Source organism: Amphiura filiformis, chromosome 7, assembly GCF_039555335.1.
Source record: "Amphiura filiformis chromosome 7, Afil_fr2py, whole genome shotgun sequence".
NCBI classification, from domain to species: Eukaryota; Metazoa; Echinodermata; class Ophiuroidea; order Amphilepidida; family Amphiuridae; genus Amphiura; species Amphiura filiformis.
The window spans coordinates 15,714,844-15,731,650 of NC_092634.1; the positions used below are offsets into that span (position 1 = coordinate 15,714,844).

The following is a 16,807-nucleotide window of genomic DNA, read 5'->3' on the forward strand; positions in this document are numbered from 1 at the left end:
GTCCCAGATAATGCATTAAAAGAATTAATAATTGTAAGAATAGTTTAGAGTGATATATTACAAGTACATATGTCAATATAATTGACCGTGGATTATTTTTCAAGAATCAACAGTTCCTTATGTATTCTCCTTAACCTAACCTACTCTGCACTTTAATACAACAATAAATAAATAAATAAGTGACAATAAATAAGTGATATGATATCTGCGTCTTGACTCTGGAAAACAATTTTTTTTTAAACCTCATTTTGCATTTAGGTTTTTAAGCAATATCTTAAATTTGTTGAATATAATTTTTTATACAGATGCAAGATGCCTTATCACTGAAGTAAACAAATTACACAGCTAGTCTTGGTCTTGCTAGCTTTTTTCAGGGATATTTGTCTCATAGCCCTGCTTTTATTATTTTGTAACAGGAAATATATTATATAGGTTTATACACACATTGCTGGGTTATTACAAGAATCAATAAACATTCAATTAACTATAGATAATGGACTTAGTTTTGTGCAATGTAGTTATATTGAATTTTTTTCTGAAGTAAATTTTTTCAAATTTTTCAGATTTTTGTGAAATTTTAGGATAATTTTAGCTTAAAAAAACAAACAAAAAACCTGACACCCGATCCTACTTAAAAGGTCTGTCCACCCATAGAGCAAACTACCCTTGTATCGACCAAAAATGTGTCATTTTTTCCCTTGGTTGTTTTCGGTCTGTATGCGCTTGCAGGCAGCTTATGGCGCCAAGAATTTTTCGGGGGCAAAGTGAATTTCAGGGGAGGCGAAATAACTGCTAAATTATTAGTCTAAAGAATATAAAAGTATACATTTTTAGACTGGAAATGACTTGCTGAATTCATCTGTGAGGTCCAATTTGGGCCAAAATGCTCTTTTTTGGAGAAAATCCCCCAAAACGGGTTTTTTGGCCCAAATTTTTTCGTGCAATGTAACAAAAAAATTGTTGGCCAAAAAATTTTTTTTATTAATTTTTAAAAACTAGATAAAAATATCTAGGGACCGTTTCTTTTATTTTTTTGAATTTTGACCAACTTTGAGAAATTTGCACCAAAATGGTCAAAAATGCAAAATTTTCAAAAAAAATCATAAAAAAAGCCTGATTTTCGCCCAAATTTCAAATATTGTCGGTCAAGTTGGTCAAAATTCTAATTTTCTCCAAAAATGAGCATTTTGGCCCAAATTGGACCTCACAGATGAATTCAGCAAGTCATTTCCAGTCTAAAAATGTATACTTTTATATTCTTTAGACTAATAATTTAGCAGTTATGAGGCCCGAAAGTTTTCATAATTCCAGGGTTCAGACCAACCTTAAGGAAGCTATCTGGATTAGGAGGAGAGGAGACAATACATGTATTCTCAATACAAGCAAGGGGCCAACTTATCACCATGAACTACCAAATCACAACAGGGGTAGAGGACAAAAAATAAAAGAAAAAAAGTGCCTCTCTGGCAAAAAATGAAAAAGAAAATCTGGAAGGCAAAGGAAAAGAAAAGAGGCAAGGAGCCCCTTTCCACCAAAATTCACCCTGATCATGGGCCAAAATAGTGTAAAATGGTGGGGTGGATTCCCGGCGCCGCCACTGGCAGTGAACAGGTTGCAGTGGTTACATTACACAGTTTAATGTTTTATATGATAACTTTTATATGTTATTTTGTGAAATATATTTTACAGGGTCTTGCCAACATCTTCAATGGTGTGAGTGCTTTCGTACCAGCTAAACATCCAGCATTTGATAAGTTGAAAAGATATGTGATTGCTTACAATGGTGATGTAGCAGACGACTTTGGATTGGATGAGGCAACTCATATAGTCGTAGACAAACATATCAAGGTTAGTACAGGATAATTACACTACCTCTGCCTTCAATGTTTGTTGCATTTTCACTTCATAACTTGAGTTCCCCTGAGGTTTTTATCTGTCATTCATAACACTTAGTACAAATGACCATACGGGGACGTGCCGCAAAATATGGGTAGCATTTTCGGCCTTTTGGTATTTCAATGACCCCTTTTTCAAGCCAATTTTGGTATATGAATGGATCCTTTTTTCCAAAACATTTTCAATTTTCTCGAAAAATAGTCCAATTGTGCCTCAGTCAAGACAAACTTTTGAAATTGTCATAAAAAATTTGGAAAAATTTGGAAAAACTAAGACAATATGGGTTAAATTTGGCCGAAAAATTTGCATTTTGGTATATCATGGGTCCAAATTTCTTGAAAATTTGGTATATTTATGGGTCCACTTTCAATTCTAGGTGGCACACCCCTACCAAAATCAAACTTGAGTACCCCCCCCCCAGATTATTGTGCACTTGAGGTCATCCTAAATCTGATATAATATGTCAACTCAGCCCTACATTGACTGTAAGTGGTTTAACACCAATATCAAGTAAAACTTAAATTTGTTCTTGTTCTGATTTGCAGGAGGCAGGACAAAAAACACAGCTTGGAAAATATGTGACCACTGGATGGATCTGGGAATGTATTAAACAAAAACATTTGGTACCGGAGACCAACTATGTACCTGATTGTTGATAGCAAGCTAAAATGTGTGTGGTACCAGAGACCAACTATGTCCCTGATTGTTGATAGCAAGCTAAAATGTTTGGTACCAACGGGGTACTAGAGACCAATTGTGACTGTCCACCACAAACTGCTTGTAAAGTCGGCAAGTTGTATTCTGAGTTACAGTGCAAAATGTGCATAAAGGTTGTATTCATATATGTACCTCAAGTTGGTGCTACATGTTTCTCATTTTGCTAGTGCCAGTCAAACATTTTAAACCAATCATTAATCCTATTGTTGAAGAGGATAATGATAATAAGCCTCTACTTATGTACAGAATTTGTAAATAGCTCTAGTCTTTGTTTGCTGTGGCTATGTCCTGTTCAAATGGTGGGTTAACCAACAATTAACAATCTCGGGGATGATCTGAAGTGACCGCCAATTATGACCATTTGATATTTAATACCAGCAATGTGGAAAAAGAGAAATAATTTAGCATCGAAATAATGTACGCTTTTGCTGATGGAGCAGAGTTTAGCAAACTATAACTCCCCTTCTGGATATCGTTTTAAGTCAAAATGATATATCATTGTAAAGCTTATGATATATATTTTCTAAACACAGGAGAAAACAAAATTGACAATGGGCGACGTTATGAGCATTTCGTGGTGGACAGTCACAATTATGTCAGCTTATGTCCCTGATTGTTGATAACCTCTACATCAAAAGACATCACAGTGAATGTTATGCATAAAAGAGAGTGCTTGGGACCAGAGACCAGAGACCAAATATGTCTATGAGTGACAAACAATTGTGGAGTAGCCACTTTGCCAAGCATAAAATGATTTCACAATGAAAGTGAGAATTGATCAATTAGCAACCTTAGGTATATAAGACCAACCATGCACTTGATTGCTAATTAGGTCTAGAAGCTTTGCTGTACACAGACTTTGAAATTAATAAAGGAATGATCAAATTCTAATGTTTGATTACCAGAGACCAAAGGGACCAGAGACTACTAGTAATCAATGCTCTAACCCTAACCTAGACTACTCTGCAGTCCACTTGCCCATTGTGCATACTCTGGATATTGTATTTAAGCTTAAAACTCTGATTTAATTAATGTGTGCACAACTGATAGATTTTCACAACTGATCTTTTCAGTCACCGTACTCCCTCTGTTTGTTAGCTTCCCAAGTGGACTACTGACTTTGGATTGTGGTTAGCATTTTTAACACTGTACTCTATGGAGAGTTGGGCCAATTTCTGGCCTAACTAAAATTGGTCATGATGTAATGCATCTTTAAATGAATCTGGCTTGTGATTGGTCGCCCAGCTCTCGTTATTGTTTAAATCCTCCCGACACGTACCATTACCATTAACTATACATGGTACACAACTATCTTTGGAATGCGGCGCTTTTGTGCTGGCGTGAAAGTTGGTGAATGAACAACCGCATCTAGCGCGTATTGTACCACCATGCTTAGTCTTGTGGTTAGATTTGATGATAAACAAGTATGATTGACAGTGTATTTTAGAGAACGAAGTCCCGGGGTAAAGTTCTGCTTAAAAGTGAAAGTCCATAATCGATTTTTAACTTGGGACTTTGGCTATTAATACTGGTAGATTCTAAAATCAGAATTGTTAAGTATTGAAGTGCCAATATAATTATGACATTATGATATGTTGCATTCAATAATATAAGCCTACATACACTTCACTTTTACTGTCACTAATATAATTATTAATTATATAAACTTTTTCATAACAATTTATACTAGTATTTTGATGTAATAAATTATCAGTATAATTTCGAGTTCAACTGAATGCTTTCATCATGATTAATAACATGCTTTTATTTATCAAAAATCGACTATGGCATAGAAGTAAATTGGTACCCCCGGGATTCAAACCTCGGACCCCTCGCATGCCAAGCAGAAGATCACCAGCCTCTAGCCACAGGTGTTACGCTGGCCCGGCCAGAGATTTCCTGGGTAACATATGACTTAGGCTGATTGCATCATTGCATCACATGGAATGCATGCACGAGCAGTGGTTTTAATAGTAAACTTTAGTGAGCTCTGGTTAAGTTTAAACCTAAATGCTCCACAGAGCTTTTCGGAGTGCATCAAATATCAGTGCTTGATAACAGTGCCAAAATATGTCCATAAGGTGAAAGAAAAAACAACAACCTGGTTTTCAAATGGTACCAACATGTTAATTTGGTACTTTGGCACTCAAAAAGCCTAACATACCAAATGGTTTCAGAAGTTGTTACAAAATAATGCTTATTGTAAAGTTTTAGTTTCTTCCTATATGAAAAGTTAAACGAGAAATACTTCATGCATCAACCGGGCACCAAAAGAGAGAGGGGGCTCCAAATGCCAAGCATGTAGTGTCTTTTGCCAGTGAATATATTTGTCGGTTGGATGAATTTAATATGTTAATTTATGGTACAATCTTATCCAAGTGTTCTAAAATCATGTTGCAATTGCCTTTAATAATGTATGTATTTTTAATTAGTTGGCCTATGCTGGATGTGCATATGTGACCCGATTTAGTCCACTTGACTTGGGCTAATGTCGGCAAATATGAAAAATGATTCAATGCTTACATGAAGGCAGATGTACACTCACAAAAATATCGCTTATTTATATATCAAATCATGGAATATTTTAATTTGTATGTTTTCAAGATTTTATATGATATGATATGATAATTTTAAGCCGAAATAATATAATGTAAAATGCAAGAAAACCACTTGGCTGCTTAAATGTGGAGCTCTATGGGGGAATTGGCGAATGAAACCCGGGAACCCTGGTTTTAATCAAGAACTTAAAGCAATAATGTGTGATTTGCATAAAGAATAGATTCCTATTTAAATGTTTGTTTTCACTGATCATATTATCCTCTTTTAATTTCGAGCCAAACAAATGAGGTATAACGAAGAAAATTGCGAGTTCATTCCAGCGCCTACAATGCGTGTACTATGCTCGCCGATCGTAACATGTAATACTGCACGGAGCATCGCGCTCGATGTGTGTACACATAAGCTGGCATCCACGGGAGATGTTAGCAAGCAGTCGATCGATGAACTCTGAATAAAACCGGTCGACCTTGTTTTAATATAAAAGTTAAATTTAACTGTTATCCAACCACTTCAGGCTTAGTCTTTTACGTGGTATTTTTGTACACTACTGGGCATTATAATTATACAAAAAGTAGAAATCCAAGTAAAATTGAGGGCATCGCTGTGAAGCAAATCACACATTATGGCTTTAAAGTTTAAACTTACACTTCAGTGCAAGTTCTGTTGCTTTGTTTTAGGAGAATAGAACTGGGGTAATAAAACAAGGCAAGTTTTTGACAGCGTGCTGAGAATTTGAATCAGGATGTCTGGGTCTGTAACATCAACTTTTAATCTTTGAGATGTAAAAGATTAACTATCTATTAAAGCCATATTGTAACATTTCCATAATTTCATAGGCGTATTGGGACAAGGAATGCAACTGGCCATCTTACAACTCACTGTGTTGAACTCTGCATCAAGGGGATTTGCATGGCTGAATGATCAAGAATCGATACATATTACAGTAAATGTTCACTTGGTGAGGATTTTAAACTGCACCATAGACTCGTTTTTTCCATAGTAACAAGTCATGAATCAACTTTTGTGACAAGCATAGGGCTACTTTGTGACTTTTGAAAAGGGCAGTTTTTGCCTTCAATTTGGGCTCATTCAGCCCTGAAGTCATGGAAGTCTCTCATATTCACACAACACTTAGTAAACAGTCATATAATTATTTCAAAGTTAGTTTTATTGGTACAAAATGAAACCTTACAATGTTATGACGAAATGTTGAGAGGGGGACTTATTTCTTTTGCTGTGTTTATTAGTTTACTAAAATACATTGCAACCAGAAATTTGAAAAACATTGAGGTTTAATCCTTCTCGTACAATATGGCTTTAACTGATAAATAAACAATTGCAAATTACAAATTGTTTGTTTCTTTACATTTCAACTCTGATGACAATATGAATAATAGTGGTAGAAGATGCAATATAGATAGTGCTTGTAATAAATTGAAATAGAATCATGTCATTTTGTGGCTGTGTCTTTAGATTTCTCATAAGCAGTCAAATCTCCCTCACCTGGGCTGAACCTCTTTTATATGGATCTCACTGTCATACGGCCATATATTCTTCATTGGGAAACATGTTTGACTCCTTAGTTTTATGCTCTGAAGTAAGGACATAATATCATGTTGCCCCAGTTTGTTGCATACAAATACCATCTTTCAGTAGTATGACCAAATGTTGAGCAATGTTCTGTTTTATCAATGTTAAAACTTTGGACATTCAATGCAGGATTTTTCACTTAGCCGACCAATCCATCATATCCAAATAAAAGAGTTTGGAATGTATACACTTTTTTATACAAAATTTTCTCTCGCAGCACACTGGTCTTGTTAACATTAATAAAAGAAACAGTTGGGGATGGGCAAGGGGACACCCCTCCTCCTTCTCCTCCTCAAAAAATCTCTTTGCCCCTTTGTTACAAGCAGCCAATCATGTGGAATCACATGATCATGAGGTACACATTAACGTGTGGGGTGTTGGCCGTAGCCATTATGGATTTTTGGGTCAAATTGCGATTAACTCTAGAGATCATCTCCTTGCAATCAATGATATTGGAAAATATAATGTATCCAAGGATGTTTTTGACACTATTTGCTCCTTGGGAATTTCAAGATACAAACCAACTAGGAGAGGAAAGAAAGGAGGTCGAAAACTTAGACTAAAACTACAACAGGTTAACACAAATAGACGTGTTGGGTCTGATGTTTCCCTCTTTTCTTTGAACTGCCAAGGTGCCAAAGATAAGTCCAAGAACGGGATAATAACTGACTTGATTTTTGAACATCGGATACAATTATTTTGCCTCACAGAGACTTGGTTCGCTGGAAATCAATCTGATGATTTCTGTCTTCGATCAATGACGCCACCTGGCTACGATGTGGTCAATGTTCCGCGTGGAGGTGGAGATGCTCATGGTGGAATTGCTGTGTTGTATCAGAAGTCCTTTAAGATTGTTTCCAAGATTGACAACACGGATCATCGGTTCAGGAGCTTTGAGTACTGTTCTATAGTTTTACCTGCGGATCAAAATGTTTCACGGTTGTCACTATTTATAGACCTTATCCATCACCCAAGAATGGCCTCAATGAAGGACTGTTCCTTGAGGAATTTTCTCAGTTCATGCAGGATTTATCCATTGCTCAAGGTGATTTAGTTGTAGTTGGCGACCTGAATCTTCATCTAGATATCCTTAATGATCCCGGTACTCGCAAATTCAGTGAACTTATGAACATGCTCGGTCTCAGTCAGTCTGTTACTGGACCAACACATCGCTGTGGCCACACGCTGGACGTTGTCATAGCACGCGAAAACGACAGTCTTGTAGAGAACACTTGTGTGCATGACCTTATTTCAGATCATGCACTTGTTGAGTGCACACTTTAAGGTCGGTAATCCTCCTGTTCCAAGAACCACAATCACTTCGCGGAAATACAGATCCATTGACTCTGATAATCTTAATAGCGATATTGTGGCAAGTGAGCTAACCACTTCGCTGCCTGAAAATCTTAATGCTGCTGCTGATCAGTACAATAAGGTACTGTCAGATTTATTGGATCATCATGCACCATCATGTACTATAACCGTGTTTGCTGTCATTGGCGACATCCTTCAGAATAAGAAATCTTCAAAACTGCCAGATCACAACTGTTCGTACGAGTTGGCAAATCGCTTTGCATCTTATTTTTCGTCTAAGATACAGACAATCAGGTTGAGTCTCGCGTCAAGTGATCCTTTGCCTTCCGAAAATCAAACAACTTCGGAGTTGTCTTGGACGGAGTTTAGCACGGTTTCTGAAACAGATGTTAAGGACATTATTATGGAGTCTTCTAGTGCCTCTGGGCTTCTTGATCCCATGCCCACATGGTTAATCAAGAAATTACTTGATTCACTGCTGCATATTATCACATCCATCGTGAATATGTCCCTTAAAGAAGGAGATGTTCCATCTTCAATGAAATCTGCTGTGATTAAGCCTTTGCTCAAGAAACAGAACTTGGATGCTAGGCATATAACGTTTAACAATAACACCCCTCCACAACCTGCCCCGCCCACACGCACCCCCACATACTGAAGCTCACCTTCATTCAGCAGTATAAACACACTGACATACTAGAAGAATTGAGCGCGGAAATGGAAAATGTCACTTTTGCGCACATAAATCTGATTTTGAGTTTTCTTTCTCCAATAATTCAAAATGGAAAATCTTTCCCAAATAATTTTGTTTCTTTGCTTGGTTAGTTATTCTCTATACAACCACACCCGGTATACCCCCCCCCCACACACACACCCCACCCCCAGCTGACGGGTTGTTTAACATTAAGACTCTGGCTTTCCTTCTCAAGTGGCACATTTTCCTGACTTCTTCAGGCAATCCCTTCACTTGGCGAGCCCTCCTAATACCAACTGATTCTTCAGTAATTTTGTTTGTGGTGTCTCTGAACTTAGCCCACAGGTCTTCTACATCAGTATCCTCCAGTTGAAGCAGGGGTTCAAAAGTACCACCAATCTTGGCTCTGAACTCTTCTGCAATCAGGGGGTTGGTAAATCTACTGACGTCATAGCTTTTTGGCGTTGTTTTCAGGCGTTTGGTTCTGACTGGTGCTGACACCACTTTAGCGATCACTAGATTGTGATCTGAGCCCACATCAGCTGAGCAGTCTGATCGGCAATTCTGGATGCTACTTAGGTTCTCCTGTTGAGTTATGACGAAGTCAATCATATTTTGTATTTCCCACAAGGTGAAGTCCATGTTACCTTTCTACAGGCTTTATGCTGGAAGTGGGTGTTACAGACTGTCAACTTGTGGAGCATGCAGAATTCCAACAGTTTCTCCCCTCTACTGTTGATCTTACCAATACCATACTTGCCCATTGCGGGGGTCCAAGCTTTACTGTCAGAGCCTATTTTGGCGTTGAAATCCCCCATCAAGATAAGTTTCTCCTTCTTATTGGAGCTTTGTGCTGTAAGAAGGCCTAGACTGCCAGGGACCAGAGAAATATTATCTGGTGAACCTTCTCTGGACCCCTTCCAGTTTATTTTTGTGACCCTCTCTGTTAGGAGCCCAAACTGGAGCCCAATACTCCAGTATAGGTCTCACCAGAGCACAGAAACTGACAGCTTCTTCATGGTATCCGGATCATTGGATCCAACCGTTCTTTGGATGAAGCCAAGCAATGAAGCAAACGCTGGGCCCTACTAGTGATAGTGTCAACATGGGGACCCCACTCAAGGTTTGAAGACAAGACAACGCCGAGATGTTTGTGTGTATAAACGGTTTCAAGATCATCCATGTGATTTCTACCTGAAAGAATACGACAGGATCTGGTATAATGTACATCACCACGCATTTAGCAGCATTGAGGGGAAGTTTATTGGTGCTGCTCCACGTACTGAGTGCATCTAAGTCATCATAAAGAATATCTCCATCCTGGGGAGATGTAATAGGTCTATAAAGGACCGTGTCGTTGGCATACTGTGGAAGAGACGATGAAACAAAACAGGGAAGATCAAGAACGTGGACATTGAACAGTAGAGGGCCAGGAACTGTGGGACCCCGGACCTAACAAGAATCCAATCGGCGAATTTACCAAGGTATCGCCCCCTTTGAATTCTATTATAGAGGTACAAGGTGAACCATTTTAGCATTTGACCACATATACCATATCCATGAAGCTTAGACAGAAGAAGACTATGGCTGACCTTGTCAAAGACTTTGAATCGTTGAATTCAGCTAGGTCCTCATGTGTGCAATGTTGCCCCATTTGTGGAGAGACCAGCAGGTGTTCCATAGTCTGTGGAACTGTTGCACACTCACAGGTAGTGTTGTGTCCTTCTGGTAGGTAGCCCCATTTCTGCAAAGCGACCTTGCACCTTCTGACCCCTGATCTTAGTCTGTTGAGACACCGCCACTCAGGCCACGTTGAATCAGCTCCAGGTGGTAACTGCTCACTGGGTTGCATTCCCATAGCTGGTGAATTGGGAGATCTCTCTTTCCACAGGGTGAGCCTTTCCGCTTCCTTGGAGACTGTCCCAAGAGGATGAACTCTGCTTAGGAAGCTTCCTCTGGATCTAAGGCGTTTGGGTGTAGCAGTCTGGTTGAACATGGGATGCTTCATATCAGTGGTCTGACGCTCACGCTCTTGCATGCTGGTCACTTGTCGACGTACATCTGGAGGGGCTATAGCAGCTAAGGTGTAGAGACTCTCCGTTGGTGTTGATCGGAGAAAGTCGACAGCATGAGTTGAGTGCTGGGTCCGACGTCCACCTTCTTGGCATGAGTTGATCTTCCCCACACTGGGCAGGCATATTCAGCACTAGAGTAGCATAAGGCCAAGGCTGTTGATCTGAGAGTGTCTGGTCGGTCGAGCTCCCCATCTGGATCCATTGAGCTTGTTCAAAATGTTGTTTGCTCCTTGTCTTCTCAATTTGGGTCTTGTATAAGAGTGTGCGGTCGAGAGTGACTACCAGATATACGGGTGTTTCATAGTGCTCTAGTGTGGTTCCAGACCAGGTCACCTTCAGTTGCCATTTCGCTTCACGGTTGCGGAGGTGGAAAGCACACACCTGTGTCTTGGATGTGTTGGCACGGAGGTAGTTTGGCGTGAGCTCATCCAGGGCTTTGGAGAGTCTCTGTTCCACAACAGTGAAGTCGATGTGTCGATATGCCTCTACTTCTTAGGAAGATATAGGATTCACTATCAGATACCAATCTGATTGCTTATCAGACCGAGGCCTCAGCAGACGGGGTTAGCAGTTATTCAAGAGAAGAATACCTTAATCATCGAGTAAAGGGATGAAAATCGTCAAACCTATTCTAACTATAGAACACAAATGAAATAACCACTGATGGAACAGGTATGGCGATGTGGCTTGTGGTTACGGAAAAGTCTACTCTGCAAAAGTTCATTGACGAGTTTGACCGTTTCAGCATTATATCTTTTAAAATGTATGGGATGCGAAATCGTGTTGGTATTCTTCACTGCCCGTCAATCATGTCAATTGGGGATACAAATTTTATATGTGTGTCCAAATGTAAACCCATATAAATTGGACTGATCTAGTGCCTTAAATTGTCATATTCCTCAGTGCTTTGCTTTATGCCTTCTTTGACAGGCTGCGTCACAAACCTGCAGCATACCTAAACCAAATACTGTCAGTCATTTGTCAGTTGAGCCAGAACTTAAACCTAGAAAAGCAATTAATTATGATGTCACTCTCCTTTGCTCTATTATGTAAATTACCTAGGAGTGCTTGAATTATTTTTCTTGATATGTTTTTGTTGTTGGGTGTTTTCTTTTCCAAACTTGGCCTATTGGGTAAAGATACGAATCACATCATTGTTTTTGCAGAGAACGGTACTATCATTTTTCTGGCACCAATTTGCTTTTACTTGTTTTTCGGGTTGACAACCCTGGATAATCAAAGAAAGCTTCTGTTCATTCATTAGATAAGTTATTCGAAATTATGTTCACTCAGAGTTAGGTTGAATATTGAAATCAATGGTTGGGCTACATAATTTGATTACAAGCAGGACTTCGATAATGGCTCACCGCAAGGATAGGGATACGCAGCTTTTGTACCTAATATTTCTCCTGATATTGAATGTACAAGTTCAAGGTAAGGTTTGTCTGAAATATCGGTTTTTTAAATAATCTATTAATTAATGTAAAACAGTGAATTTTGAACAATAAAATATTCACCCTGAAAGAAATGGAATGGAGTGAATTGAATTATTTGCAATGAAGTGGAATTTGCTTAAAAGGACCAAGAAGAAACGGTACTCTATTGGGGTGATAAATAATAGCGATTGTTTTAACCAAAGAGGATCGATATACTTTGATTGGTAGCAGACCAACATATTGCTTTCTCGATTAAAGGCCCATTCAGTGATTTGCTCATCCGGACGATCGTAGAAATCATCAAAATTCAGATTTTGGTACCTTTATCATTGTCATAGATGTGCTAACATAGCCTTCGAGTGGTTCAGCCAAAAGCCGTGTGTTTAAGACAAAATAGGATATTTTACACGAATCTATCATTTAGATACTGATAGTATCTAAATTAGCTACATCATATATGTATTTCAAGTTCGTCAGTTTTGTTTTCTTCGTTTTTTGCCAAATTTGTCATTTCAAAAATATCAAATAACAATTTGAATGGCTTGTCCTTCACTTTTAAGCAATTTATACACAATTTTAATTTTTTTAAACTTGCGCTGGGATCACTGAATGGGACTTTAATCATGTTAATAGGACACTAGAAACAGTACCAGTGGCGTACCGTGGCCGCTCCTCAGTACCCCGGGGGCTGAAGAAAATTCAATTTTGCCGCCCCTTTCTCAACATTCCGAAATGGTTGACCTATTTTTTTTTTCGGTGGTTTGAAAAAGTGAAAGGCAAAAAAAAAAAAAAAAAAAAAAAAGGATTATAGCCGCTAGCGCACTAAAATCAACAAATTTTGATTCATTTCCCAATTTTTTTTTCAATTTTTTTCCGCCCTTTTTCTTTACTAATTCTTTTTGCCGCCCTTCTTCTTCTGCCGCCCTTCGTTTTGGCCGCCCCTGCCTTTACCTCGTGGCCCCCCAATCCCACCCCCCCAAAATACGTGCGCATGACTACTCTATTGGGGGTGATCAATAACAGCAATTGTGTTTTACCAAGGATCGATATACCTTGATTGGTAAAGATAAAATAGTCGGCATATTGTTTTTTACTAAAGAGGCTCGATAATATTAGCTAATATTTCGATTAGAAAAAACAGTTCGCACTCAATTGGGATGATCAATAATAGTGATTGTTTTTACCAAGGATCGATATACCTGGATTGGTAGCAGCGAGTTGGCGCAGCGGTAGTTCCCTCGCCTTGCACCACTGAGGTCCCGGGTTCAAGCCCCGGTGCGGCCCAAGAACTCATGTGCACTTGGTTTATCCCGATTCCATGCTCGCTCTCGCAGGTTTTCTCCGGGATCTCCGGTTTCCTCCTGTATCGCAAAAATCGGTGATTAGTTGTTTGGTTATCAAAACTTCCTTCACCCAATGGAATTTGGGGAGCTGCACAGATAATTGGTGGATGTTACAATCTAAATGCGGATCATGATGCAGTCATGTCTACAGTAGAATTCATCTCGACCTTTGCAGGACTTAACCCCATTAAAAGCTATTAAACCAAGATAACACCCATTGAAACAGCTCAACTGATTAAATCGGATCTTCTCTGGCTGTGCACATGTGACTGTTTTCATGTGCGATATCGCAATAAAGTTTGCGTATTATAGCTTCAGTTGGGTAACCGATTATAAAGGAAACGAAAGGAAACAATGGTATGTGTACTTTTGTTCACGAAATGAGACAATGGCGTGCTTTTTGTAAACCAGCATTCTTGAAAATGAGCAACATAATGATTGTTGACTTAACACGGTTTGGAAATAATTTCTTCATATTTTTGGTGTTATCTGTCGTTTACATATCCTTCCTAAAACACAGAAGTACGACCCTCTCCAAACACCTAAATTAGCTAAAAATTTAGGACATGTTACAAAACTATATTGTCTAGAATTTTAGAAGAGTACTTTTAATATTGGCCGGTTATTTTTCACACAGCGACGTTAACTAGGCAATGTACTATTACCTATAACATTAACTAAAACACCAAAGTACGAATATTTCCAAACATCTAAATTAGCTAAAAATTTAGGACATGTTAAAAAACTATATTTTCTAGAACTTTAGAAGAGTACTTTTAATATTGGCCGGTTATTTTTCACACAGCGACGTTAACTAGTCATATCCCCATACTTTTATCGTAGGGCTATTTGTAAAGGTCACGCGTCAATGGGAAAGAGCACTGTGTATTGGTATTGTGTATAGGAAAACGGACAGTAACTGCAGTATGTAGGTGTGCGCCGTTCGGCAGCAACCTAGTTGATGCGATCTGATTGTGATGATTCACCATTGCAGCGAAATTACAGCGCTTTGAGTCCTCTAAGATCTGGAGAAAGGCGCTTTATAAATTCAAAATTTATTTATTTATATAGAAAGAGATTGAAGAAAATATACTCGGAGGTATATCGCAATCAATTATACACAAATTTGCATAGGTACAAAATGTGACTTTTCACGGAATTTGCATCATATTATCATACTTTTGGTACAAAAAGTGAAATTTGATTTTTGGTTTTGCCACACTTATAGATTGCACAAATAACATAAATGTTAAGGGCTTTAACGTACCGGCTATATAAGCAATGATTCATCCCCAAGTCCCTTCTAGCCGTCAGCAATTTGTGCAATTTATGCAATTATTAACTTTTCATATCTGTGTTGCTATTGTGTGGAAAGGGCTTTAATAACGTACCGGCTATATAAGCAATTATGACATTCACCCCCAAGTCCCTTCTGATTGTCAGCAATTTGTGCAATTTATGCAATTATATATTAACTTAGAATATTTTTCCATATCTGAGTTGCCTCCAGTAAGCGCTATTTGTGTTATTTGTGCAATTGGTGGAAAGGGCTCTCACAGTCAGTGGCGTAACCAAAGGGGAAAAACTGCCCCCCCGACACAAAAACTGGGAAGAAGAGCAAAAAAAAGGGAAGGGGAAGGAGAATAAGGGGAAGGGAGAAGAAAAACGGAAAGAAGAGGAAAGGGGAAGGAAGAAGGTCATGTTTTACTAGTTTTTAGTTAATTGAAGTAAAGAGGATCACAACCAAGGTCTGCTTAAGAAATTTGAGCCAATTATCATGTTTCGTTTGTCCGTGGCACCTTTTTGAATGTTGCCTACATTAAATCCCTATTCAAATACATATAGAGGTCAACGAACTTTTTTAATGAAGAAACAAGTAATTAGTAATTTTTAATTGTCTAATTAACAAATACTGAGGCAATGAATGCTAAACATGATATCATTTGGCTGAGATCAAGTACAGAAACAAGTAGAAATCCATTGTACATCATTGTGATCCTCCGCCACATGATCACCATTGTACAGCATTGTGATCCTCCGCCACATGATCCTCCGCCACATGAACCACCCCGACTAATTAGACTTAACGAGTTACAGTAATTAGTACAAATGAAAATCATTAATTTTTGTTTCAGAAATTGAAAGACCAATGTCTAAGGAAAATAATAGTACTAAACAAGCTCATAATAAATATCAAATAAACAAGCTACATGCATGTAAACACGTTTTGATGAGTAAGAACGCAACAAAGCCACCCTTTTTAGGTGCCCAGTATAAAAAACACGACCAGAAGAGAAAAGGAAAAGAAAAAAGGGGAAGAAAAAACGGAAGGGGAAAGAGAAAAAGGGCAAGAAAGAGGGAAGAAGAGAAAGAATCAATACTACTTTCATTGTAAAAATTTGTACTCTGAAACACAGATTGTTTAGCTTCTAATATGCCAAAAACAGGAGCTTCCGGGGGCACCAGGGGCCCTAAGGCGCCCTGGACACCACCCGAAAACTTTTGATCAGAAATTTTTTAATCTTGCCCCGTGGAAGGTCAGGTCTTTTTACGCTGCTTACAGTAAAAGTTAATTTTTTTGGAAAAGAAAGACTAATTTATTTTTTATGGAAATGTTACAATAATGGCTTTACCTTTTGCTGTTAACATGCTTACTAGACATCGCAGATAGTGCAAACAATTCTTTTTATGAAACCCCTAAGCTCCCGCCTAAGCTAGCCAAACAATTTGCCTTAACTTTTACGCAAATTGGAGCAACTTTGACTTAGCGCCGGTTGGAACGTGATTTTTCCCTGGGGATTTTTCCAAAATAGAACCAGCCTAAAAGTTGTAACGTTAATTACTGTATGGTTTGATGGGTTCATACCACACACAATACTCTCCAAATTTAAAAGATATGCTTGGGTGAGTTCAGACATCTTGTCTGGTCACTGCAAACAAAGTTAGTTCTGCGCTGAATATGGTACTAATAAACAAGACCAACACCGCGCTGGGGCATAAACAAACGCCGATGAGTTTTTTGGCACCAAATATCTCTAATAGGTCATACTTGAGCACTCGCTAATCACTCGCTAGCTGTTGTTATACAAGGCACACTCAGTCATTTAATTAGACACTGAAGCGATCGAATCGGTGTTGAAATGAGCAAAATTTGAGTAACACCCTTTCATGTTAAAATGAATT

General features: G+C 38.5%; 1 protein-coding gene across 1 annotated transcript in view; it reads left to right on the plus strand.

Moving 5' to 3' along the window:
- Positions 1 to 6,627, plus strand: part of LOC140157670 (DNA ligase 3-like) — a 59,577-nt gene extending 52,950 nt beyond the window's left edge. Inside the window, exons 18-19 of the mRNA XM_072180910.1 lie at positions 1,690 to 1,848; positions 2,442 to 6,627. Of these exons, the coding sequence (XP_072037011.1) occupies positions 1,690 to 1,848; positions 2,442 to 2,552 (270 nt within the window). The 3' untranslated portion in view covers positions 2,553 to 6,627. The remainder of the gene's footprint in view (positions 1 to 1,689; positions 1,849 to 2,441) is intronic.
- Positions 6,628 to 16,807: the final 10,180 nt, after the last annotated feature.